The sequence below is a fragment of the Cheilinus undulatus genome, linkage group 7 (assembly GCF_018320785.1).
Source record: "Cheilinus undulatus linkage group 7, ASM1832078v1, whole genome shotgun sequence".
NCBI lineage: Eukaryota > Metazoa > Chordata > Actinopteri > Labriformes > Labridae > Cheilinus > Cheilinus undulatus.
In genome coordinates, this window is record NC_054871.1 from 52,108,394 (window position 1) to 52,135,841 (window position 27,448).

General features: G+C 43.7%; 1 protein-coding gene across 1 annotated transcript in view; it reads left to right on the top strand.

The window, feature by feature from the left end:
• Positions 1-347: 347 nt before the first annotated feature.
• LOC121511736 overlaps positions 348-27,448 on the top strand; it is a 40,851-nt gene continuing 13,750 nt past the window's right edge. Inside the window, exons 1-6 of the mRNA XM_041790497.1 lie at positions 348-471; positions 544-610; positions 6,408-6,717; positions 6,793-6,866; positions 18,213-18,390; positions 18,477-18,553. Of these exons, the coding sequence (XP_041646431.1) occupies positions 443-471; positions 544-610; positions 6,408-6,717; positions 6,793-6,866; positions 18,213-18,390; positions 18,477-18,553 (735 nt within the window). The 5' untranslated portion in view covers positions 348-442. The remainder of the gene's footprint in view (positions 472-543; positions 611-6,407; positions 6,718-6,792; positions 6,867-18,212; positions 18,391-18,476; positions 18,554-27,448) is intronic.

A 27,448-nucleotide genomic window follows, 5' to 3' on the forward strand; every position in this document is an offset into this window, starting at 1 on the left:
ATTTCACGAAACAGAAAGAATAAACATTTAGTGAAATACAAAAATAAATTCTATCGAACATTTTTTAGGCCTTTTTCGCCTTTTTCCTGATAATAAATCCAGTTCTGTAACATAAGATGTTTCTGTGTTCAGTCAAACGTTGTTGCATTGTGCCCTGTGGGCCACCGTAGATTCGTGACTGAGTATTGTAAAGCCTTCTGCAGCTCAGCTCCACCTTCAATCAGAGCTGCACGCACCTGCGAGAAACACAGCCGGCGCGTGAGCCCACGAGGAAAGGGAGGGAGGGAGGAGGTTTCTTCTTCTCTGCAGGAAGTCCAAATTTTAACTTGACAAGTCCGTGAGTCAGAGAGAGAGGGAGAGAGAGAGAGAGAGGGAGAGAGAGGGGAGAGCTGACACACCGAGCGGACTTTGTAGTTGCAGAGATCATCGTGAGACAGGTGAGATGATGCTGCTCGGGCTGGGCTTCTCAAAGTGAGTGGGGGTGAGGAGGGTGAGGAGGGGGGTTGGTGCTGTGACATTTGGGTCTTAATCGGTGGCTCTCAGTTTGCAGATGCCGACAGATGTGCCGACAGAAGACGACAGGCTCAGCACGGAGGAGAAAGAGAGCAAGGTAAAGAAGCCCGGGGTTCGACCCCTCACATAATGGCATCCTGGGTTAAAGCAGCCAATCAGGGTCGGGGTAGAAAGGTGGGCAGTGATGTTGTTTGATACTCTGATGGAGCAGCCTGTGTGGGTGTGTTTGTTTAGGAGGGTGGAGGAGCAGAGAGGGGGTGTCCTGCTTTACAACCAGCTTCTAGTTTTCATCAATAAATACAACGTTTGGCTTTCTAGGGAATCATCCCAGCTTTTCAGGAACCATCCACAGGTCTATTTTTATGGGATCTTTTAAATCAAAAGGAGCTGAGTCCATGCCTGACTCTCTGGAACTCCTTTGCTGTTTTCACGTTTCACGAGTGTTTATCTAATTTCGCATCAAAAATACCTCCTTAGACTTTTATAGGCCACATTTACCAAGAAAGCACAGAGAAGCATCTTATTTTAAGATATAAAAAGCTCAGACTGAACTTCATTAAAAATACCTGCCAGTGCATCCTATTTAAAGAATAAGTCTCCTGAAATGAGCCTGTGGTCATTCTCTCTGCACGCTGTTTGTTTGTTGTTGTGTATAAAAGGAAGGACGGTGATGAGGAGGATGGTTACGAAGTGATAATGATGATTTCACCCAAATATGACCTTTTCCTCTCTGTAACCCAGTCATTTAGTTTTAAAGCCAGTGAAATCTTTAGAGGGAGGTCAGGTTGTGTTGATCAGGGTTTAAAACGATCGTGGATCGATGTCTTTGGTGACTCTTGGTTTTCACTGACTGCTGAGGTGATTGGAGCTCCCACTGGTGTTGGGGTTATGTTTGTATGGTGATCGATATGTCCAAACCTATCGTGGTAATCTTTTTATTTGGGAATATTTGGATGGACAGATATGCATTAATACTTTTCTGTCTCAAGTTTGGTACTTACTAAAAGATTTATTTTATCATATTTGATACTGAAAATCTGAGAGATCCCACAAAGGACAACAAATACTGGCAGATTTAACAGTTTTGTTTGGGGATCCGCCAGGTTAGCCAGCGAAAGATTAGCTGGTACAAGATTTATGAATCAGTTGAACTAATTATTTATCATTTTTTCATACACACGCATCAGAAATCTCAGTCAAATGGGCTTCTGAAACTGGAGTGAAGTATAGCGTTAGCCTGTCAGAGCTTTCCCCACCACTTAGCCAAACGTTAACATGAGAAGCTTAGCGGTTAGCGTGCCGTTAGAACAGCGCGGTATTGCAGTGTTTTGAACTAGAAAATATAAAGCTGTGTGTAGGCTGTGGAGGTTCATACGAGGGATGCACGCGGTTAATCAGTAAAAAGGTTAAAATCGTTTATCAAATTAAGGCTGGATCAGACTAAATGAATTCAGCCAGATTTAAGCCCAAAACTCGGGCCCAATTTAGAGCGTCAGGAACGACAAACACTCATATAGAGTGAAATAATTAACAACACGTCCACAATTCAACAAGACTAGCATGTCAGAATTTTTCGTACATCGTCGTCTAGTTTGACACCCTGACCTGACGTCAAAGACGTGAATTCTGAAGTCTACCAACAGGAGTGTTTGCCCCTTATCTTTGCTTCATCGTTTACAAGATTCACCACTTTTTGTCCCCTTTTATTTCCTAAAACTATGTGAATGTTATTACCCCTGCCTAGGAGGTTATGTGATCGGCAGGATTTGTTTGTTAGGTTGTTTGTTCGTTTGTTAGCAACAAAACTCACAAAGTCATGGATGGATTTTCATGAAATTTTCAGGAAAAGAAATGGCATAAGGAAGAAATGATTAGATTCAGTCTGGATCCAGGAATTTTTTTAAAGCATTCTTTACTATCAGGAGTTAGGGCTAATGGTGGAGGTCTGTGCTGTTACCACTTTACACCAGGAGATGGCAGACATGAGTAACTTCAATCCCAGCAGCATTTTGGGTGTGTTTCTATTCAAAGTTTTGGAGTTTTTAGAGTTTGAAAGAAGCCCGGTCGAGGAGACGAGTCAGAGCGTAACAGAGAGAAAGACAGCGAATTGTAGCGATAATACTCACAATGCTGGGAGGAATAGAGGAATATTCACCCCTGACATGACTTTCAGTCGTCCGGAGAGACCATGGGTGAGACTGTCAGTGCATCTGTTTGCACCAGCAGGCAATGCTTCCACCATGACAGACCACCCATAGCGAAGCCAATGCTTTACCTCACCATGTTTCCACCCCACCAGGGAGGGAGTAATCAGCGAATGCCGTGGTTGGGGGCACATGGGGACGGATCCAGGGATTTTTCAAAGGATTCTTCATTATTGGGAGATAAGGCTGATGGCAGAGGTCTGCGCTCTCCGAGTGCTTTTCTAGTTTATTCATGTTAATACATGCATTCCTTAAGTTCTATCTGAAAGAGAGCCAGTCCATATTGCCCTCCTCTTGATACATTCGTACTTATTATCCATAATCCAATCCATAATTGTTTCTTATTTTCCTTTTTTGAACAAAAGGCTGCTACAATCACACAGAGCGCTTCTGTTGTAAAGTGATTGACACTCTTAGGTCATTTCCACCAGGCAGTCCAGCTCAGTTTGGTGCAGAACGGCACACATTTTTTTGCGTTTCCATCGAGCAAAAGTTGGAAAGCGTCCAAAAAAACCGACCCGTACCGTCCCACTTTTTGGCACCCTTCCGTAGGGGGGCCAATCTTACCTAACCATACCAAAAAGGTGGAAATAGACACACAACAACAGGGGCTGCACTGACGTCACGTCAGCGTGCGACACAGCTGCTCATCTCTGGGCTGCAAACACGGAAGTCTGCACTGTGAGAAGCAGCGAAAACGGGAAAAAATGGACCAATATCTGCCTAAATGGGAAATATTTGGACTCAACGGAGATCCAAACTGTTTCCTAGTCTGTGGATACTGGTATCTGGCCACAAATCAAGTTTCCTGACGTTTATCTGGATTATTTTAAGACCACAAAGCAGAGCCTGAAGGCTCACATCAGCCTGATCCATCCGTGATGGATGTGAAACTAAATTAATACTGAAGTTTTGGGAATATGAAGCCTTAAACAGGTTACTCTCATCTGTAACTAGTTATTAATCTACTTCTTACTTCAGGTAACCTGTGAAAATATCGCTTTGTGGTTGTTGAACGTGTTTGTAAAACTTCAGGCTGCAGACTATTTTACAACGAGATCAGCGCAACCCGGATTTCTGACTTAATCTAGTTTGATTTTAACACCAGCTGAACTTTTCCTTTATTTTTAATGCAGGAAAATCTCACAGTACAGCTCTAAACTTTTATATTTTGTCGTATAAACTGTTCTAGACTAGATATATTCACATATTAACGTAGCGTTATGACACAAACCGTCTCTGTACACGTATTCCATCAGCTGAGGATCTGTACTGACAGATGTTAACATCATTAAAATGAAGTTATTTTTTATAAAGCACTTTCAGCTGAAATAAAGCTGTTTACTGCTTATTCCCTACTGATTTCTGTCACTCATCCTTTCTATAACTCTGCAGCTGGAACAGCTGACTCGGGCTGTCTGTGACTTCACATTCATCGCCTTTACAGCCCGCCCTCCAAGTGAGGGCACAGGTGTCTGTGGAAAAGCAAACTATTTTGGGGTTTAGTGTATCAAACCATACCAAACTGAACTGAATCAAACCCCCCTGATGGAAACACAGGTTCTTTGACCCACCCCCCGACAACTCGTGAACTCGCACTCAGTCGCTGAGGCAGTGGTGATGTCAGCATACGGTGAGTGGTCAGGATCACTCTTGTAGTGTGGCCAGGCTGTCGGACAAGATGGGGCAAGATTTTGGCCGCATAGTCTGACATGGTGCCATCGTGAATGACCAAAAAAATCGTGTAGTCTGAGCCAGCCTTTAAGCTGGCGTGAGATTTACATGTCAGTTAAAGTAATCACCAATCATTTTTATGAACACGGGCTTGAAATCCCAGTCTATAATGCTCTTTTAAACTGTAATGAACCTCCCGCCACTAGTGGCCGCAGTAGCTTCAGTCAATGCCCTCTGCCCTCCTTTCTGGCTCTCTGGTGAGTCAATACTTTTGTCAATGTAGTGTATGAACCTAAATATCTCGATTGGGGCTGCACGGCAGTGCAGGGGTTAGCCTCACAGCAAGAAGGTCCCTGGTCAGGGCCTTTCTGTGCAGAGTTTGCGTCTATTCCAGGGTGTACACTATCTCTCAGGGTAGGCTTGGATAGGCTCCCACTGCTGCAACCCAAGAAAGGATAAACGGTTTAGAAAATGGATGGATAGATGGTGGCTGGCTGCAGTATTTATTGCTTTCACTCATGGAGCAGCAATAGACAGCAGTGAACACCTCCTACTCTGCCATCAGAGAGTTTGTTCAAATGTGACAGTCTTTAACTGTCATAATACTAGAACTCTGACTGTCAGGGTTGGAGCCAAAAGTGTCACATATTTTACCCCTATAAGACAAGTTAATATTGTTCTGAGAGGTCCCTAAAACATTTTCATATGTCTAAAACCCCCTCTGTTTCAGCCCTGCTCAGAACGAGCTGCTTCTGTGTCTGTGGCTTTAAATGTTACTGAGCTGTCTGACTCCGCCCCTGACTCCGCCCCTCTCAGGAAATGGATGTGGCTTAATGGATCTTCCTCTCAGCTGCCAGATGAGAGGAGGCTCAGGAGAGGAGGGCGGATCTTTCTTTCAAGTGGGAAGGGCAACCTGAACCTGGGGGCGGGGCTAACTCCCCACATGAAGTCATGAGGGTAAAATCTGAGAATGGCTTTTTTCTGCACACATTTTTCTGAAAGGTGGAGAAAGGGGGAGGGGCGAGGGAATAAATTTTTCTGGTGCTTGTGGGGATTGTGGACAGACCAGGGGAACATATTTTGTTAGAAAACCCCCCAAAAGTGTTTTTTGCATAATATGTGCCCTTTAAATGTCCAGGGCTCAGCACAACTTTCAGGGGCTTGCTTCCCCATAATATTTTTGCTGATTACATGCAAGCCATCCGTACTTTTACGGAATTTCATGGAGATGGTGTAAGGAGAAGGATTCTCCTCTACTACAGGCATGTAAACACTGGAGCAGTTCTGACTGGAACTTTTTGAATTCAGGGATTTAAATAGTGTCCCTGTGCCATATAAGGGTCCAAAGGGATAAAAACTTCTAGTTTAAACTAATATCTGCTTTTCTGTGGTTGTCCTGTGATGTAAACATGCATCATTGTAAAGAGACAGAGAATAAAATGCATGGTGCTGTAGCTCCACGTGGTGTTCAGTGGTAGCTGCTTAAGCTTAAGGCCTCCCCATGACAGCTAAGAATAGGTAATAAGGGCTGATCTTCCTGTTAAAGTTTATGAATGACCATCAAGTTCATCAAAAGATCCAAATATATGTTTGGTTTTCTTGTTTCTTCTGCTTCCAAGTGTCCTTAAATATTGATGACTTTTGTAATAGTACCCTAAATGCAGAGCTTATCACCAGAAAACATTTTCCTATGTCCTTATGTGTAGAAATGAAGCCTGTGTAAACACCTGATGGTGCCGTTATAAAGCCTTGACTGTTGGTATGATGGGAGTATTTGGGTATAATACAGAGGAAATACTGTGTTTTCATGGTTGTCTCATTAAAGTGGGCAGGATGTCTGTGCACAGTTTCATGGCAGAGCAGCAGCCATACTAAGCAGCTGAGTCATCACGCCATCATGCTTATGTGTCCCTGGCTGCTGCTGCCATCTCCAGTCTTATATAAGTGGCAGCAGGCTAACAGACCACCTTTAGGCGTTACATAAAGCCGGCATGTCTCTCCCTGTTCCCTCTGCAGTGTGACAGCATGACTCTGTCCAGCACGCCGACCGTCCGCAGAGGCAGCACTCCTCTGCCCATCAAACACCAGCTCAGACGCGAGGAGGCCGTCCATGACGATGCCGACTGGACTTCAGGAGCAGCCGGGCCGTCGGCGTCTCCCATCAGATTCAGCCCGGCGCTGGACGACACCATGAGCATGGCCGTGGAGGGTCGGACCGAAGGACCTCTCAGGATCGCCCTGCTGGGGCAGAACGGCGTGGGGAAGTCGTCCCTGGCTCTCGCCCTCGCCGGGGACATGGACCGGGCTGCGTCTGTGGATTCTGAAGGTACGGAGCCATGCGGTAAATAAATCCCAGCATGCATCTCTCCTGAGAGTCCTAACTGCTGCTGTGTGTCCTCAGGGGAGGGTTACGTACGCACCGTCACCGTGGACGACGAGGAGAGCACCATCATTATCTACGACAACTGGAGACAGGTGAGGCCAACAACAAGCTGCTCCCTCATTATCTCTGCAGCCTGAGGGCTCGCTGTGGTGTGAGCATGCATCCATAAATATAAATGTACCTGGAGGAGGTCTTTTTAGAGGGCCTGAGGCCTGCAGAGTCCAGGAACCTAAAACACAGAGATTCTTTTCCTAAAGTACAAGAGTATCTCTACTTTGTGCAGCTAATGTTAAGAGAAGGGATGCACAATCAGTTAATAGTTTATCCATCAGTATAAGCCCACTGGGATAAACAGGTGCCAGCTAAAGGCTTATTTATGCTCTCTGTACATACATGAATAGATCTGTATGTTTTTAACACCACAACCATCACCGATGAAAACATGAATCCACTAGAGAACTCATTCCCAAAGTTTGGGTGAACCCTTGGATTGTAGGAGATGTTTTTTGGGGTCACCAGAATTCCCTTGCTACAGTATTTAGTGTGACATTTATGTCTGCAGTACACAACATTATAGCCACATATTGGAGCTTAACCCTACAACACTCACCGTCTCTACCATAATAAAACACTAAACATGACTCTACCAGCCCCTGGATGCAGTCATTAAAGGCCCAAGGGGCTGAGCATGCAAACAGAACCTCTGTGTAAAAAATGGGTCACCAGCAAAAGTTTGGGAAACAGTGCAGGAGAGGCTCCTTTGTTGCTGCTCTGTTCGTCCTGCTGACTGTCTCTGTGCCAATCATAGATATGACTGTAGTTTCTAACAACTCACACACTATTCTGCATCATTTCCTCAGAAAGTTCCACTACAGTTCTGCCATTTTTCAAATTATACTTCTTTGTAGTGTTTGCAGCTCTGGCCTTGCTCAACACTGCCCCCTTGATTACTGGTGGTATTGCAACATCTGGTAAAAATCGTGTACTACTTGCCCAGCCGGCAACAGTCAGTGCAAACGGTTTAATCGTACATTGCATGACTTGTTGTGGGCACTGCCGGTCTCTTGAAAGTGAGACTGGAACTCTTGCTTGCTACAGGTATTGTATGCCCACAACAACACTCTCCATCAGGACACTGGTGAGTCCACGTTCTTCTTCATGTTTGGGCAGGAGCCCAGACTCCCAGTTGACTTCCTGTTGAGTTGAGTCCAAGATCCTGTTGGTGGCAAGGTAGAGGATTGCTCCAAGAATCCAACATCTGTGAGCTTTGAGAGAAAACAAAGAACGATTTAGAAAATGAATGCAGACTACAGAGAGACAGCTGTGTCTGTATCCACACACATGTCAAATGTAGAGCATACATGAACCTTAAAGGTCACATATTTTACCTCTTAAAGACAAGTTTATACCAGTCTCAGAGGTCCCCAAAACATACCTGTGAAGTTTATTGCTGAAAACACCCTCTACTATTGGATTTTAGCACGTCTAAAAAACCCTCAGTTTCAGCCCTGCTCTGAACGAGCTGTTTCTGTGGCTTTAAATATAAATGAGCTGTCTGACTCCGCCCCTGACCCTGCCCCTCTGCAGAAATGGATGTGGCTTAATGAATGTGGCTCTCCTGATCCTCCTCTCAGCTGGCAGCTGGAGGGCCATCTGAACCTGGGGGTGGGGCTAACTCCCCACATGACATCATGAGGGTAAGATCTGAGAACGGCTTGTTTCAGCACACATTTTCTGAAAGGTGTGGGGGGGGGATTGTGGACAGGCCTAGGTAAGATATTTTTGTTAGAAAAGTCTGAAAAAGTCTATTTTGCATAATACATGACCTTTAACATAGCCTCTAATACTTAAACACAATATTTAGAATTCCACCACCAGGGAGCTCTCAACCAAACCCATAACAATCTGATGGGTACAGACCAGTGCTGCCCAGCACAGCTGTTCATCATGTTTTGAATGAAGACTGTGTTCAGTAAAGACGTCACCTTTTAACACTCAGCCTTTTACAGTTAGTGTAACACTCAGGGGTCCTTAGAATGTTCTGGTAGATCTATTTCTACCACTGGACACTGCAGTGACCAGATGTGTAAGCAGTGTTAATTTTGGCTGCTATTTTTAATGTTAGTCTTAGTTTTAGTCTTTAAATGAAATGCATTTTTAGTTTTGGTCACATTTTAGTCATTTCTACCCTTTTTCGTTTTAGTCTAGTTTTAGTTGACGAAAACAAAACATTTTAGTCTAGTTTTAGACCATCAAAAGTCCTCACATTTTAGTCTTTACTTTTAGTCCAAGCATTTATTTTCTTGCCTAAATCTGGTACCAAATCATGGTAGTGTGTTCTCTGCACCCTGCCAGACCTGGGGTCCCTGCTTTCTACAGCTGAGAGGCAGAATAGATACAGTTGCATTGTTTTTTGACAGATTTACCCACAGAAGAGAAATATCACAGATTTTGTCTGATGTCTGATGAAAACGACATGACGTTTTAGTCTGTTTTAGTCATCTTGATGGAAACTAAACTTAGTTTTTGTCGGTTTTAGTCATCACACATCTGTTTTTGTTAGTCTTAGTCTGGTTTTTGCCATGGAAAAAAGTAAAATTAAATTGGCCGTGATTGATATAGCGGCTAAGTCTAAACTTAAAGCCACTAACTGACTGAATGACGCGCTCACCGAGGCATCGATCCTGAGCATCTGGTGAAATATGACAGTCCAACAGAAGATTTATTTGTAATCCAACAATGGTCTTCAGTGCTCTTTACATGCAAGATTTTCATAAATCCATAAACTCCCATTTAAAGATTCACAGTTACCACTCAGTGTTTCCCAGCGTGGCGGTCAAAAAACTGTATGTGCTCCTCTGTCCAGCATCACCTGACACCTCAGTGAAGGTTCATACCTAAAAGTGATCTACCTGTACCCAATGGTGACACCTTCTGGAGGATCTGTGCATTACACCTTATGGCCTTGAAGTACGGCTCGTACAACTGATTTATAAAATCAATAAAAGGGTAAAACATCCAAGACGGTGAATGATTTTTGTAGTTGCTGTACTTGTGACAAACCGCAGCTATCCTCTGTCACTGGCTGTATTCAGTGGTTCAGGCTCATCTACGTTACCCAGAATCCCCCTGTAACTCTGAGGCCCTGTTAGCGGGTTGATTAGGAGCCAGGCCTGCTGCTCATCTCTGTGACCTGGATTTGATTTAGAATTTAGGACTGCTGATTAAAAAGAACTGTATTTATTAGCCAGTGAGCTTACATTTTGCATTTCAACTTAATGAGGGAATAAAGCTGTTAAAGAGGCTATGTTACTTTTAGAAAAAAAATCAGTGTAGCGACACCGCCGGCCATCAGGCAAACTACGACAGTATTGTGTTGCTTGTCCATGAATGAGCCTCCGGTTTATCAGCTGATACACACACAGACCGAGGTGATTTACTGGCACCATGTATGCAGAGGAGGTAAGTAAAGTAACAAAATAAAACACTAAATGAGCAACGTGACGTTAGCGTAGCATCCTCGCAAGCAAGATAACATAATTTAGCATTCAGCGTACTATAGAAAAACACTACATTGTATTTTATGGTCTGAAGTCATGCCTCACCTTTGCTACAGAAAGGCGGCCATCTTTGGATCGGTATTTATCCCAGGCTCCATTTCTCAAATGCTCCACTCATATTTACCCTCGATTTCCCAAGCCCTCATTTAGCTTGACGGGCTTCAGCAGATAAAACTATCGTGGTTTTTTACGCTGAGTTTGTGTGGATGTTTGGGGTGCACTAGTGTTGTTTACTCGTGGAAGCAGCCTTCTCCATTGTTGTTTCTTTCCATCTACACACCGTAGCCAGGTATAAACAGAGCAGGGGGGTGTGCGTACTACGTAGCACCCTACGTCACATCCGTTAAGATTTCGCAGAAAATTCAGCCCGAGTTCTTTACAGATAAATGACTCAACAGGCTTATACAGGCAAAGAAGGAAGAAATAAAGAGCCTCGTTACTCACATCAGGATAAAATGCGCACACATATACACAAAAATGGGAAGTGTGAAAGCAGAAAAGTTACATATAGCCCCTTTAAAAGTTGCCTTCTTGTTTCAGCCCATCCCAGAATGCTTTATGAGTAACTCACCAACAAGGAAGGCTGTTATTAACAGGTTTATTCCCTATGTAGAGGCCGTCGTAGCCCTCTAGCCATGCAGATTTCTACATATGTGGCCAGTGTGCACCTCCTTATAAATAGAGTTACACATTTAAACAGCTCAGATGTGATTGGTCTGCTGGGTAACAGCCAGACTCTACTTGCATATTGTCGACTTTGCATTTCCTCATCTGTGTCTCTCTCCAGAACATTCAGTTCCTGTCCCATCCATCTCCAGTGTCTCCTCTCTGTTCTTCTTTGCTATAACTGGAGTACAATCAGCTAATGATTGATTTTCATCGCAGCTCCCTAGCAGCTGTTTGGTGTCAGCAGTGTGCTCTCTGTGATCGATCACATCCCTCAGAAATGTAGGAGGATTCCTGCACTGATGCTTCGATTAGCAGAGATCATGTCTTCCATCAGCGTACCGTTAAATATCACTGTCAATATTTCACACTAGGTGTAGATTAAGGCGGTATGCTGAAGTTAAAAATCATAATCCTCTGTGTTTTTGATGAACATTGTAGTTTGGGTCAGTTCACTGAGGTTACAGTGCATTAATGCTGGTCACTGATTGGCCACATCCAGCTGAATATTATTCCTGTCAGGTTCTTTTGGTTAGTTTGGATGTTAATATGAACCATCATTCATGGCATTCAGTCCTATGACTGACGTCTCGCCTTCATATGTGGGCGCCAGTTCCACCAGCTGAGCTGAACGGCGCCCAGCTCACCACATTTCTAAGTATTTTTTTCCTCAGACTGTCTCAGGACAAAAGATGACAATAAACCAGCAGCATGGGGTCTACTGAGGAAAGCTCATTATCAGCTTGTTCTGCACACCTTTTCCTCTTTTCCCTCGAGTGCGGATCACAGGCATCCGAGTGTGTTCGCGTTTGTGAGCGCTGCCCACGGAGCAGATGTGTCTGCTGACTGCTTCAGTGCTGCTGGTTTAGGTGGATGTGTGAAAACAACTGAACTGGTGACACAATCTGTCTGAGCTGATGTGTTACTCTCTGGATAATGACTTTTATTTGTTGTGAGAAATGCTGAAAATAGACACAGTTATCTTACATAATTTATAAAAATGCCCCGACTGATCAGCGAAGGATCAGTAACAGCTGATCTTCATCCAGATGTATGTGACCATATCTGATACCTCTGGTCATCAGACCTGCTCACCTGGTTAATAAAGGTGTCCTTAGAGCAGGGGTTCTCAACCTTTTCAGCCCAGGACCCCCAAAATAAAGGTGCCAGAGACCAGGGACCCCCCACTGTACCTGAAGGTGGTTGAACAGCCATGAACAATCAAGAACAGTCATGTTCAGACAAGGCCTCCATAAGAGGGGATAAATGGGTGTGCTTCCTGGGGCCCAGCCAAACTGGGGGCCCATGGAGGAAAGCAAAACCATGGTCCACTGTAAAGCTAAACTGCAGTATCTATACTTTATTATTAACCTAAAAAATTAACAATCTTATCAAAGAAACAAATATATTTTTGAATCATTTATGTAGTAAATTGCCTTCTTAAAAAATGTAAATCCCTTTTGTTAAAAAAAAATTAAAATGGCTTAATAATAGCAAAAAAATGGTGGAAAAGGAAGTGAAATTGGATTTTAAAAGTAGAAGAAATGGGTTAGAAGTGGCAAAAAAGAGATTAAAATTGCAAAAAAACTAAAAAAGACCAAAATTGGCATAAATAGTGGTAAAAGGGAGTTAAAAAGTGGCTGAAAAGGCTTCAAATGAGATGAAAATTTGATATAAACTGGCAAAAGTGTAAACTGAGAAAGAAAAAAGGCAGATATCAGCAGAAATTGGTTAAACTGGCAAAAATGGTCACATGAGGTGGTGAAATGTGGTTAAAATGGGAAAAGTTGGGCATAAAAAGCAGTAAAATGGGTTTAAATGTGACAATAATGGGCAAACAGAGGCAACATTAGGCTCAAGTCGCAAGAACTGGTTTAGAAGGTGCAAAAACAGAAAGGAAAAAAGTGGTGGAAAGGGTTTTATATGGGCAAACTGCCTCTCAGTCATGGGGGACAGGAGCCTATCCCAGCTGTCACTGGTCAAGAGGCGGGGTACTCCATGGGCTGGTTGCCAGTCAATCGCAGGGCTGACATTTATAGACGGACAATCAGGCACACTCACACTCACACCTACGGGCAATTTAGAGTGATCAAGCAACCTAACAAACATGTTTTTGGTGGTGGGAGAAAGCCAGAGTACCTGGAGAAAACCTAAGCATACATGAGGAGAACATGCACACTCTGCACAGAAAGGCCCTGACTGGGAGCCAACCAGGAACCTTCTTACTGCGCTAACCCCTGCACCGCCGTGCAGCCCTTCAACTCAAATCTGCTGTGGTAAAATCCTCTACACTACACAGAAAATCCTGTGAGTTAAAATATATGAATCAGTTTTTGATATCCATGAAAGTGGGCTGCATGGTGGTGCAGGGGTTAGCACTGTTGCCTCCAAGCAAGAAGGTTCCTGGTCAGGGCCTTTCTGCAGAGTTTGCATGTTCTCCTTGTGCATGCTTAGGTTCTCTCCAGGTACTCCGGCTTCCTCCCACCACCAAAAACATGCTCATTAGGTTAACTGGTGGTTCTAAATTGCCCGTTGGTGTGAGTGTGAGTGTGTCTGGTTGTTGTCTCCATATGTCAGCCCTGTGATTGACTGGTGACCAGTCCAGGGTGTACCCCGCCTCTCACCCAATGACAGCTGGGATAGGCTCCAGCCCCCAGTGAACCCCAACAGGATAAACGGTGTAGAAATGAATGGATGGGGGGCTGGGCTCATCCTCAGATAGGCTGAGGAGTTCAGATTAAGAGGGAGCTAGGAGTAGAGCCGTTGAGGGGGTTCAGGCATCTGATCAGGACGCCTCCTGGTCGCCTCCCCGTGAAGGTATTCAGGGCACTTCCAGCTGGGGAGGGGGGCCTCAGGGAAGACCCAGAATGTACTGGAGGGATTATGTACCCTGTCCGGTCTGGGAACACCTCGGGATCCCCAGCAGGAGTTGGAAAGTGCCGCTGGGGAAAGGAACGTCCTGCTAGCCTGTTACCCCCACGACCCAGCTCCAGATGAGCGGATGAAGATGGATGAATGGATGTTGAAAGTGTCTGTTACATTATGATGTGTTCAGGTGCAGTCAGTGAAATAAATATTAGGGAACAGTAAATAAATGTCATCATGATGTGTTCAAATGTGACTTTAGGTAAAAGAAAAGAATGTATTGGTGACAAATGTGAATAAATGCAGCTGTTTGGAGGTCCTCAGCAGTGTGAAGAATTGCATTAATGCAGTATTACAGTGGTGTCCGTATCAGCAGCAGAGGAAAGTGTGCTCTTCTCAGCATTGCGTCTCTGCTGCCGTGAGGGTGCAGTAAATGAGAATGAAGTAAAACACGAGTGGACTTTGGCAGCTCGGGCTGAAGACAGACGGAGGTTTAGTCAGCTTTCTTGAGTGTGAAGGATTTATTCATAGAGATATTTTTATTTTCAGAGATTTCTCTCTCTTTCTCTCTGAGAGGATGAGTGCATGTGTGTGTCAGCAGGATTTTCAGGTGTACTCCAGCAGCTTCAGCGAGTAATTCTCACTGAACCACCAGGGATTTGGGTAGAGCGCTCACTTGTCTGCTGTTTGTGCAGGCTGCTCCTCTGCTGTTTCTCTGCACACACGACTCTGGAAACACGATTTATGAGAGCAGTGAAATGTTTGTGCTCCGTCTCCGACCAAAGTCAGAGACCTCTGAGGAGACAAACGGAATCAAAGTCTGGATTGATTCCTGGTCATCAGGAGGTGTGATGATTCAGGAAGATAAAGATGTGCTCAGTGGTTCTAAAGATGCTTTAAATCAGTGTTACTCAACCAAAGAGCCAAACTGTTTAAAAATATCTTTGCAAGAAGCACAAGTGGTGAAAAGTGGCGAGTAAGGGTTAAAGTGGCAATTAAAATGAGTTAAAGGTGGCAAAAATTGTCAAAAGTGGCAAAAACATGGCAAAAAGAGGAAAAATAGGCAGAAATTTACCAAATCTGAATGAATTTTGTGCAAAATTTTGTGGAGAGAAGTGGCAAAAAAGGGCAGAAGTGGCAAAAATGGGTGAGATGTGACAAAAATATTAGTTACAGGTGGAAAAATGGTCTTAAAGTGACTAAAATTGGCAAAAAGCAGCCAAAAGACGGCAAAAATCAGCAAAAGGCAGCTTAAATTGGCAAGAAGTGGCCAAAAAAGGGGAAAAATTTGCAAAAATGCAAAAAGCAGGATATACATGGCAAAAATGGAGAAAAAAGTAGCAGAAATTGATTAAAAGTGGCAAAAAAGGAAAAAGGGCAAAAAATTGCAAATAAGGGCAATGGAAATACACAAAGAATAAAATGAAAGCCTGCTGTATGTGTGGGAAATAAACTGATTAATGTGACTTGCAGTGGATCATTTCTGAGGTCAAAGTTTCCCTTCTTAAGGTTTTCTGGGGAAATAATATTTCAAATTAAGACACAAAAGAGCCACAAATCATCACAAAAGAGCCACATGTGGCTCCAGAGCCACACGCTGAGTATCACTGGTTTAAATAAAGGTCGGGGGGAGGTTTTACAGGAAGACAAAAACTGGTGTAACTCAGAGGTGATGAGTGGTCGCTAACTTTAACACCATCAAATATTGAGGAAGCCATGAATATTTTTGAGTTTTAGCATCGAAAACTGTATTATTATATAAGTTTGTCTTCTCTTTTACACAGGAAACTGACAAGTCCATCTGAGAATGATAATTGTTTATTTTTATTTCAGAGAAAGGATGAAATTATGAGCAGAAGTCTCAGACTGAGTTTCTTCACCTCAACACAGACACAGAGAGGACTGGTGATTGGTCGCAGTGTCACAGTTCTGTGGGTGGCAGTGTGCGGCCATTCTTAGTTAGTGGAGCGATTTCTGAGGCTAGTCTTAATAATGAACGAGAATCCAGCATGCTAACTCATGTGGCCCTGTGTGGTCGGCCTTCACTTCTTAGAGGGACCAGATAGAGATGTAACCGGTCTTGGTCCTGAAGCCCAGGTCAGACTACAGATTTGTGACGTTGCAGTAGTGTTAACAGAGTCGTCGCAGCTTAAATCGGCTGATTGTGTTGTCTCAGAACTGTAGCAGTTATTTTGTCTCTTTCTATTACTTTTATGTCCCCATAGTACACCTCCAACATCGTAATCAAACACAGGTGTTGTAGCCTTTCACACCAGTGTCACGTCGTAGTGTTCAACACCGAACATCAGCGTTAGCTGTTGTTTGGCATGAGATTGATGTTTTAAATGAACGAGCCAGCCATCTCCAAAGCGCCACTTCACTTGTGAAGGATGTTTCTGCTCTCCTGCTGCCCTGCTTCAGCGTGAGTCCGTCATAGTGACAGGGAGAGGGTGACTTGTTATGTGAATGCTTGTTTACAGTGGCTGCTAGTGAAGTGATTAGCTGGGACTTAGCCACAGCAGCAGTTTGATCAGAACTTGACAACGTCTCTTTATTAAAACAAGGAAAGAGAACAACACTGAAAGCTTCCAGTGACAGAAAAGATGTTTTTGCTCTTGTCCTGCTGTTTCAGCATGTGTTTGTGATCGTTACGGGTTTACGGTCTATCCAGGGCCGGCTGCCGCGGTAGCCATTAGCTCGGATGTAGCTGTAGGAAAGTAATCAGAACTGGACCACATTTCTTTTTAAAACAAGAGCAGAGAGTCACACTGAAAGCTTGTCTTGGCACAGAAGTTGTTTTTGCACGTCTCCTGAGCGGCCTTGGCGCCAATTTTACACGAAGCTCCTCCTTTAACAATGGAAGGCAGCGATGATAGCCTGTCATCAATGTGACGGACAGAATTTTCCTCCAATCACCTTCTGAATGTTTTCTGCCCTTCCCAAAGGCTTTCTATGGGGGCTTTCCCAGATTCATATCAAAAATATTCAGTCGATCTGGCGTGTCAGGTTAGCTGTTTCCTGCTGACAGGGCTTTATGTTTTAAACTTTAAAGATCCTTCAGTTTTCAACCCACAGATATCAGGGACAGCACAGCTACACCCCAAACACTCATCACTCTGCAGAACACACACTTCAGTCAGGCATTTCAACAGCCATCCCAGAAAGCTGCAGTCAGCTGTATACTAGGTTTAACCTCATCTTGTTTCAGATGTTTTTGAAGTGCATGGGCACCCAGTGAACCTTTAATAAGTACCACTCGGTATGACTGAACCCGAGGTTTTGTCCTCATAAGCGCAGTCTCATTATTAACCCTCTTTTTGATCATTTTGCCTGACTTCATGCATATGGCAGGAATTTTGGTGTTATTTCCAGCTCAGCTCCTACAGTCAGTCTAAAATACACTGTGTACAGCAATCATTACACTTGGAACCTTTAGCACATAATATGCACTCCTCATATTATCACTATTAAAAATATTACACATTTATATTTTATTTTACTTTCATGAAGCTCATTTTGTCAGCTACACCTGACCTAAATATTTAACCATTTTAACACTTTAAATACCAGATTTTTGTCATGATGGCACCATGTTTTAAGATTGAAAATACTTCATATTTTCCCTTTTTTCCATCTGAAAACATGGTGCCAACATGACAAAAATCTGGCATTTAAAGGGTCAAAACTTTAAAAATGCAGGTATAGTTTTTATCAATATTGAGGTCAGATGTAGCTAAATAAAATAAGCTCCATGAAAGCAGAATAAAATATAGATTAATAATGTTTTTGATAGCGACAATATGAGGAGTGCATTTATGCGCTAAAGGTCCTGAGTGTAACAAATATTTGAACGTCCCAGAGGGTTAAGATAATTTATTGTTTTTGATGCTTTTAATGTCTGATGCATGTCAGGGAGGCTGTGATTGGATGATAGGTGTTTCTTGGTGTATTTGACTGGTGCATGATGGGATACTTGCTGTGTTAGCTCTGATCTGGGATCAGTGCAGTTCTCTCTGGTATAATAACAAGGCTACAATGCTAGCTAACATCAGCTAGCATGACAGTTGGGAGTAACTCTCCATTAAGTTTATCAAATGAAATAAATGAGTTAAAAATGTAACTGTCCACTCTCAGCTGATGATCATATTTGGTACTGAATCATACTCTGTCCTTACCTGAGCTTTGGTTCCTCAATGTGTCCTAAAGTGTAGATAGAGCATCAAACGGAGGAGTTTCTCCCTGACCAGCGACCACGTGCTCATTGGTCCCCTACTAGCTGTGCTAACTGTTGTGTATCTTACTGTAGAGTGTTACTGGGTCCAGTCTCACCCTGTTTCTGTCCTCCAGGACTTGTCGGCTCTGCTGTGCGAGGTGTGCGTCCTCGTGTTTTCTGTCACTGACCGGAGGAGTTTCCATCGCACCGCTCAGCTGAGACTCCTTCTGAGGGAGAATCAGCCTCAGACTCCCATCATCCTCGTCGGGAATAAGAGCGACCTCGTCCGCACACGTGAGGTCACCACACAAGGTAAGAAACACCGCCGGTTTTATCCGTCTGCAGCTCTGAAACTTCATAGAAAACTCAACAGTCAGCACACAAACGCGTCCTTTTAGGGTCTCTGACTCTGGGCAGTGGTGACATACAGAAGACGATGGACATCAGCTTCCTGACGACACTGTCCTTAAAGATAGTCCTTCATTCTGACTGTTCAGTTTTCTTTAAAGTCTGTTTTGTTGTTCAGCAGACAAGTATGGGTATTAAAACCAGGCAGACCCCGATCACTTGGCCAAACACCATTATATGCTGATTTTTACTAAGAATCTGTGATTGGAGATCAGAACGAATGCTTCCTTTTCACCAGAACTGATCACCCATGGTCAGTACTTGGGGGTTCTGCAGCCGGGAGATGGATTGCTTGTGCTGTAGTCTTTTTATTCTGGACCCTGTATCTTATTCTAGTCCCTTTAATGTATGGGGGGATCTGGACTGAATTAAAAATCAATCAAACCTTTAAAAGCTGACAGGCTCAGACTAATACTCTAGGGGTAGTTTCACATCAGGTACCCCAGCCTGGATCAGAGCACACTTGACCCAAAATCCAGTTTTTTTGATCAGTGTGAAGACTAGGGCACCATGCCTGAGTCCATGAAGAGAGGTGGTCTCGGACATGGTTACCTGTCATTTAGTAGAGTTTTTTTAGAGTGAAACCATCGTATCCTACAAAGACAGTGGATATTCTACAAATATCTGTAGTAGCACAGGGTCTGACGTTAAGGTTTTTGCCTACTTGCCCTTCAGGCCAAGTGCTTCCCAAATCTACTTGCCCCATCTAAATTCCTACTTGCCCTGTCTAGGAGGTACATTTTCTGGCTGTCAAGTGCACACATTTTGCTCACAACATACTTAGAACTAAAATCCATTGCCTGTTGACTGTGGAAATCAATACACAACACTTCTTTCTTAAGACAACTGTATTTATTAGCTATGTGTTAGCCCACTGAAAATTAAATTTAACTTTGTACAAATCAGTGCAATGTGAAAGCTGCACCAGGTTGTTTTACGAAGAAATTTAAACTCAGGAATTTCATATTTACAATACCAATAAGATAATAATACAAACTCAGAAATATTTTTTTCGTAACTGATGAAACCAACTATTCTCAGAGGAAAATGAGGCCAGTAACACACTGACACTAGAGAGGTGATGGGGTCTGCTACATATGCACCAAGAATAAAATGATGCTTTTCTTCTGTTTTTATTTGGTTTATTCATCATGAAACTGAAGAAATTTTGCCAACATGTGAAAATCAACCAATTAAGATTTTTCTTGTCAGATTAAAAATGTCTTCCCCCAAACTACAGAGCGCCCCTTTAAAGTGCTATTTCACACTTCCACCGTGTAACTGTAACAGTTAGACCAGTGGTACTCAACCCTATTTTACCAAAGAGCCACATTGTCTAAAAAATACTTTAGCCAGAGCCACAATATAAACCAGGAATGTAAGGTAGATGATAGATCAGTTCATCTGTAGTTGAAATGAAATAAAAGAGGGGATTGGTGGATAATTATGAGGTTAAACGCGATACAAATGCCTGTATAGAGTCAGAAGAACCAATATGTCACTGATAATGAGCATATATTTATTTTATTTATCACTGACATCAGGCTAAAACCTTGTATCTCAATTTTTCATGATTTTAGCTTGTTTTTATACACCATAGTTATATCATTTTTATAAATTATAAACTTTTCATTCCCTGAAAAGTGGTCATTTTGGAGATACCAGTCTTTGGCCCATCACCAGAGTTATGAAAGTTCACCTGGCCTAAAGATTTTTAAGATATTAGAATGAGCTGAGTTTGAGCTCTGAGATGCTTTTCAAAGAAAATGATGAATGATGGTTGGCTATTTGGGTATTTATATCTCACACTGGGGCATTTACTGGAGTTCTGTGACTTTATTAACATAAACTTTCTAATTTGTTTCCACTCATTATTAATCCTTAAGTTAAAGGGGGAGGAGGCTCATATTGCTCTTTGCCCCGGGCCTCCAAATGACTAAAACCAGCCCTGCCTCACACCTGCAGCTCTCCAGACACATCGTTTCACCCTGCCTCATTTTGGACAAATTTCACTAGATATGACATTATCTCCCTGTGTGATCCATGTGAGTTATGCTCGTTGATGACGCGCATCGGCATAATCGTCATAAGATCTGGGTGTGAGAGAGCATCGGCAGGATGTGGCTGGAGAAAAGTTAAAACGAGGAAATTGGAAGCTTCAGATTAAACATGACAGCACACCTCAATGAATGAGCTTACTGAAGAGACGCAGCACCTGCGGACCTCCTCTGCGCTCTTCTCTTACACATGCTCCTCCGTCCAGCCCATCCGACGGTAATAAAATACGGATTTAAAATAAATGTTTAAATTTGGAAGTTAAAGCCTTTCTTCTTTATGTGGGAAACCGATTTATTGATGTGACCTACCATGAATCTTTACTGATGACAGTGTTTACCTTCATAAAGGTTTTTAGTTAAAGTTTGTGCAGCTGCCTGCATGTCAACAGACACATTCAGCCAATGGAGGCAGTGACACACTGCATCTGGTTACTCTGGGACTCTGTAGTAACAGAAACAAGAGAGGAAAATACAAAAAATCAATGAATAGAAAAGCTCAGAGTCGTGCTTGCCCGATCAGGCAAGTTCTTACAAGTTTTGCTTGCCCGTCGACTTTTTGAAGTTGCCCTGGGCATTCGGGCAACTGTTAATGTCAGACCCTGTAGCAGAATAGATGCAGTTGTCTTCTAGGAGCATAAACAAATGTCATGATGGAGGATGAAAACACCCTCTGAGTCTGCAACTTACAACACTGGCGTTAGCTGCTGCAGGACAGATATTCTCCTCAACTGGGCGAGACGCGGGCTATCCCAGCTGTCATTGGGCAAGACACGGGCTATCCCAGCTGTCACTGGGCGAGACGCGGGCTATCCCAACTGTCATTGGGCAAGACACGGGCTATCCCAGCTGTCACTGGGCGAGACGCGGGCTATCCCAACTGTCATTGGGCAAGACGCGGGCTATCCCAGCTGTCATTGGGCAAGACACGGGCTATCCCAGCTGTCACTGGGCGAGACGCGGGCTATCCCAACTGTCATTGGGCAAGACGCGGGCTATCCCAGCTGTCATTAGCGGGAGGCGGGCTATCCCAGCTGTCATTGGGCAAGACGCGGGCTATCCCAGCTGTCATTAGCGGGAGGCGGGCTATCCCAGCTGTCATTGGGCAAGACGCGGGCTATCCCAGCTGTCATTGGGTGAGAGGCGGGCTAGCCCAGCTGTCATTGGGTGAGAGGAGGGCTAGCCCAGCTGTCATTGGGTGAGAGGCGGGCTAGCCCAGCTGTCATTGGGCGAGAGGCGGGCTATCCCAGCTGTCATTGGGCGAGAGGCGGGCTATCCCAGCTGTCATTGGGCGAGAGGCGGGCTATCCCAGCTGTCATTGGGCGAGACGCGGGCTAGCCCAGCTGTCATTGGGCGAGAGGCGGGCTATCCCAGCTGTCATTGGGCGAGACGCGGGCTAGCCCAGCTGTCATTGGGCGAGAGGCAGGCTTTCCCAGCTGTCACTGGGCGAGAGGCGGGCTATCCCAGCTGTCATTGGGTGAGAGGCGGGCTAGCCCAGCTGTCATTGGGCGAGAGGCGGGCTATCCCAGCTGTCATTGGGCGAGAGGCGGGCTATCCCAGCTGTCATTGGGTGAGAGGCAGGGTACACCTTGGACTAGTAACCAATTAATCACAGGGCTGACATACAGAGACAGACAACCAGCCACACTCACACCTACAGCCGTTTTAGAGCCGCCAGTTAGCCTAACTAGTATGTTTTTGTTGGTGGGAGGAAGCTGGAGCACCTGGAGAGAACACTTGCAGGGGAGAACATGCAAACTCTGTACAGAAAGCTGCTGTGCAGCTAAAATGACTATTAGGTGAATGTCAATAAAGTGCCACGATGATGTGCAATTGTCACATCAAGAAATCAAAAATTCAGTATTTGATGAGAAACTTGATAAAATAATGCAGTTATTATTTTTTCAGTTAAATGAAACCATTGGACAGATTCATTTTTAGGAATGATCTGTCCGTCACATTCATGGCAGAGCGACAAATGCTGTAGTGTGCATGCGCTACTCTTGTGCAGGGCATCGCTTCCTTAGGTCGTTAATGGCGGCGCTTCATGTAAAACGATGCCAAGGCTGCACAAGGACATGCAAAAACAACTTCTGTGCCAAGACAAGCTTTCAGTGTGACTCTTTGTGCTTGTTTTAAAAAGACATGTAGTCCAGTTAAGATTAAACTGCTGCTTTCCTACAGCTACATCCGAGCTAATGGCTAACGGCAGCAAACCAATGCCAAAACAGAGCTGGAGAAGAGTGACAACATCTTTTCTGTCACAGAAAGCTTTCAGTGTTGTTCTCTTCCCTTCCCGAGTTCAGACCGAACTGCTGCTGTGGCTAAGTCCCAGCTAATCACTCCACTAGCAGCCATTGTATACAAGCATTCACACAACAGCTAACCCTTCCCCTGTTACTATCACACAGTCATGCCGAAGCAGGTCAGCAGAAGAGCAGAAACATCTTTCCCAACTTAAAAAGCTTTTAATTTTGTTTTTATTCCTTAATTCATACAGAAATGGGGTTCAGTTCTAAAACGGGTGCAGCTAAAGCTTTAACAGATAATCACCACCGTGGAGGCAGCCATTACTGATGGCTTTTAGTGAAACTAAACCCTTCTTATAGCACAACTCTGTATGTATGGCTCTGAAAGTAGAGTCAGTCAGTCAGTCAGTCACATACAGACCCACATGTAGGGCTGACATCAGCAGTGAGCCAAAAATGAATTTATCACCTGACCTCCAATCCCCACATAGAACAGCTGCGCTGCGATCCTCCTGCAAAGTAGTGATGGGTCATGCGCAAAAGCTACGGCTCTGAGAGCAGATGCTTTGTAGTGAATCAGAAGAGCCTGCTCCCAGTTTTTTTTTCCTTTTGCTCCTTAGCTGTCATAGTGCTCAGCCCTAGCTCTGGTTAGAACTTTGTTTTGATTGGCCAGCATGGCGGCCATGCGGCCAATCACATGTGAGGATAGACCATTATGTGAAAACAGAGAGGGGGGTGTCGCTAACCGATCCATCCCGGAAACCCGAGTAGTACTGCGCATGTGCAAACACGTGTCTACATCCGCTCAGCATTAATTCTAACCCCAACCAGTGGAATTTAAATGCTAAACCTAAGAATGGTTTTGTAACAGAATAAATGCAAAAAATTAGGCAATTACAAGGCTTCTCATAAAAACACTGAATGCAAAAGGGTTTTCAACACACTAACCATTATTTTTTGCGAAGTTAAGGTAAAATATAGGGCTACAAAAGATCCTAAATAAAGAGCCGTTCGGGAGTCAAAAGAGCCGGCTCTTCTTTGGGAGTCGAAGCCAAAAGAGCCGACTCTCTAAAAAGAGCCGAACTTCCCATCACTATTGCAAAGCAAACTGTGGAGCAAACGCCACTTTGCGATACACACCAGGTTTATTTTGCAAACCACATCAGTCCACCAAACTGCCGGAAAAATGTGCAAAACATCCTGTCAGCTTCAAAGTACAAGACAATGCACAAGCTCTCATCATTATATCAATGTAGCGTCTAATCCTGTGGCACAAGCTAGAGGTCAGTCAGAGGGTCAGAGTTACTACGGCTACGGCTAAGCGTAAATTGTGGCTAAAAAAAAGCCATTCTTTTTATTTACTAGCAGAACGCATCAGCTGAGGGGGCGGTCTTTGATGATCCAATCCAGATGAAGATTTCCCAGACCACCTCTGTCTGCAGCCTGAGCTACCAGTTATTCAATAAAGCATCATTAAACGCTGAGGTACATCTGATTCAGCTTTAAGGATCGTCACTCTGAATGCCCAAAACAGATTTAAATCCAAACTGATGCAAGCCGATATCTTTGACTCCAACTGGAAGCTTTGTTGAGCCAACTTACCTGAACAAAGTCTGAGTATGTTCAACCTTAAGCTACACCCACCGGATTCATTTTGCCCTCCAGGGTTGCGTTGCAGCTCAGCGTGATCCAGAGTTAATTTTATTGTGATTTCCTGCTGATATGATTTTCACAAACTGGCTCATTCTGAACATTTTGATTTCAGATGTATTAGTCATTAAACCATCATTATGTAAACAGGAAGTAAAGGTTTAAAAACACAGCGTTGCCCGTCTTGGGTCTTGTTTTCCTGGTTCCTCTCGTCTTGTTTTTGGTCTTCACAGTTGTGGCTGACATTTTCAGATCTTGATTTCTGTGGGTAAACACAGGCGTGGGGTGAAATATGTGAAAATGTAAATGTCAGTATCTCAGCTTCATCACAGTGTGGGAGTACGACAGGAGTCAGTGGAACAGTTAGACAGCAGAGGATTGACTGAGCGTGCTCTGTGTGAGTATTTATGTGGTTTAAAAGCAGATAGTGAGTTCATATCACCACGCTCTACCTCTGACTTTAAAGCCATGAAAACTCATCTTTATCTCTGACTGAAATCAGAACGTTTCACTGTAAAGACATCCATTGATTCATTTAACTTTATAGTTTTCTTTGGGATACATACCGAGGTCTCATTTTTTATGCAAAGGATGGTAAAATATCTGCTGTTTTCATAATTTTTCCGTAGATAAAGCTGCTGTCTCTCCTGATCTGAGAGAAAACAAACCCCCACATCTTTTGTCTTCATGTTCCTCTTATTATCTCCCGTCTCTCCCCCTTTGACATGTTTACAATGGCTGACAGTTGTTTGTCTTTGTTGCTGGATAATTTTAGCCCCTCAAGAACGATATGATGGACACTGAGCGTTGACTCTTTTCTACGTCACTGAGGCTCCGAGGCTCAGAATAAACAAGAAAAGCCCTTTTAACGTCCTTTTTAAATGTTCGCAGTTACGTAAACTTCAAGAGTCTCAAACTTTGGGTAAACTACTTCATGACAGAAGACTTTTCTACAAGAACTGGCAAGTTCATCCTCTCCATCTTGATTTAGAAAATCCCTCTCATGGACCTGTGTGAAAAAGTAATTGCCCCCCTTGTTAAATGATGAGTTAACTGTGATTAATCACAGTTCTTGGAAAGCTGAGTTCAGTTTCAGTGGCCACACCCAGGCCTGATTACCGCCAGATTAGATGAATGAAGAAATCCCTTAAATAAAAGCTGTCAAAGTGAAGTAGGCTACAAGATCTCAGAAAGAAACACATCATGCCACGATCCAAGCCATTTCCAAGGCTTTGTGACTCCAGTGAACCAAGGTCAGAGCCATTATCCACAAATGAAGAAAACTGGGAACAGTGGTGAACCTTCCCAGGAGTGGTCGGCCAACCGAAATGACGACTCATCCAGGAGGTCCAAGAAGAACCCAGAACCACATCCAAAGACCTGCAGGCCTCACTGACCTCAGTTAAGGTCAGAGTTCATTACTCAACCATCAGAAAGACACTGGGCAACAACGGCATCATGGGAGAACTCCAAGGCCAAAACCACTGCTGACAAAACGAACACAAAGGCTCGTCTCACATTTGACAAGAAACATCCTGATGATCCCAAAGACTTTTGGAGAAATATTCTGTGGACTGACGAGACAAAAGTTGAACTTTCTGGAAGGTGTGCGTCCCGTTACATCTGGAGTAAAAATAACAGCATTTGATAAAAAGAACATCATGCCAACAGTCAAACATGGTGGTGGCAGTGTGATGGTCTGGGGCTGCTTCGCTGCTTCAGGACCTGGACCACTTGCTGTGATTGATGGAACCATGAATTCTGCTGTCTATCAGAAAATCCTGAAGGCCAACGTCCAGCCATCAGTTCATGACCTCAAGATCAAGCGCTCTTGGGTTATGCAGCAGGACAACGACCCCAAACATACCAGCAAGTCCACCTCTGAATGGCTAAAAATAAACAAAATGAAGGTTTTGGAGTGGCCAAGTCAGGGTCCAGACTTAAATCCAACTGAGATGCTGTGGTGTGACCTTAAACGGGCAGTTCATGCTGGAAAACCCTCCAATATGGCTTAGTTAAAACAATTCTGTGAAGGAGAATGGGACAACATTCCTCCACAGTGATGAGAGAGACTCATCAGCAGTTATCACAAACGCTTGATTTCAGTTATTGCTGCCAAGGATGGAACAACCAGTTATTAGGTTCAGGGAGCAATTACTTTTTCACACAGGGACAGATAGGTTTGGATTTTTTTAGCCCCTTAAAAGATTAAATAATCATTCAGACACTGCACTTTGGTTGCCTTTGTGAGATATTAAAACTGGTTTGATAACAAAACATTTAAGTGTGATAAAAATGCTAAGACAACAGGAATCAGAAAGGGGGCAAACACTTTTTCATGGCGCTGTACAAGGATATGTACTTTGGGGAAATCACTTATGGGCTGTTGTTTAAATGACAACATAAGGTGACAACAATATTGATTGCAGGTCAACACAGATGACGTACTATTTCATAGTTTCTAATTTCTAAGTGCAGTTATTCAGCATCCAAATGCCTAAAAAGGATCATTAGTGTGAGTTTAACAATCCCACAGGTATCATGCTCTGCTTTTGTCTGCAATGTTAACATCGTACTGTCTTTTAGTTAAAACAGACAAACAAGAAGACATGAGAGGAGATGTTTACATGTTCTTTGTGCTGATTTGTCCTCCCCTTCTTCTCTGTTTGACTCCAAATGGGACCAGAGTTTAGTGAATGAACATTTTACCGTGTTGAGAGACTCAGACCATTAATGTTGTCACTGTACATTTTAACAAGAGCACTGCTAGGAAGCCCCCCCCCCCAGCAGGGTTTCAGATTGTAAATATTGAACATCTTTGAAATCAGAGTGTCTACAACCATCTGTAAGGCAGATCAGGGAGGGTAAAGCCACTCCACAGGAAACTCTGGTAAGGTCGTCTCTAGAACCATCAGATGATTGGGCCTTTGTTAGGAGAAATATGATCTAGAATCTGCCCAGTAGTCTAGAAGTGTGTTCCCTTTTTCACTTCACTTTGACCTTTCTCTA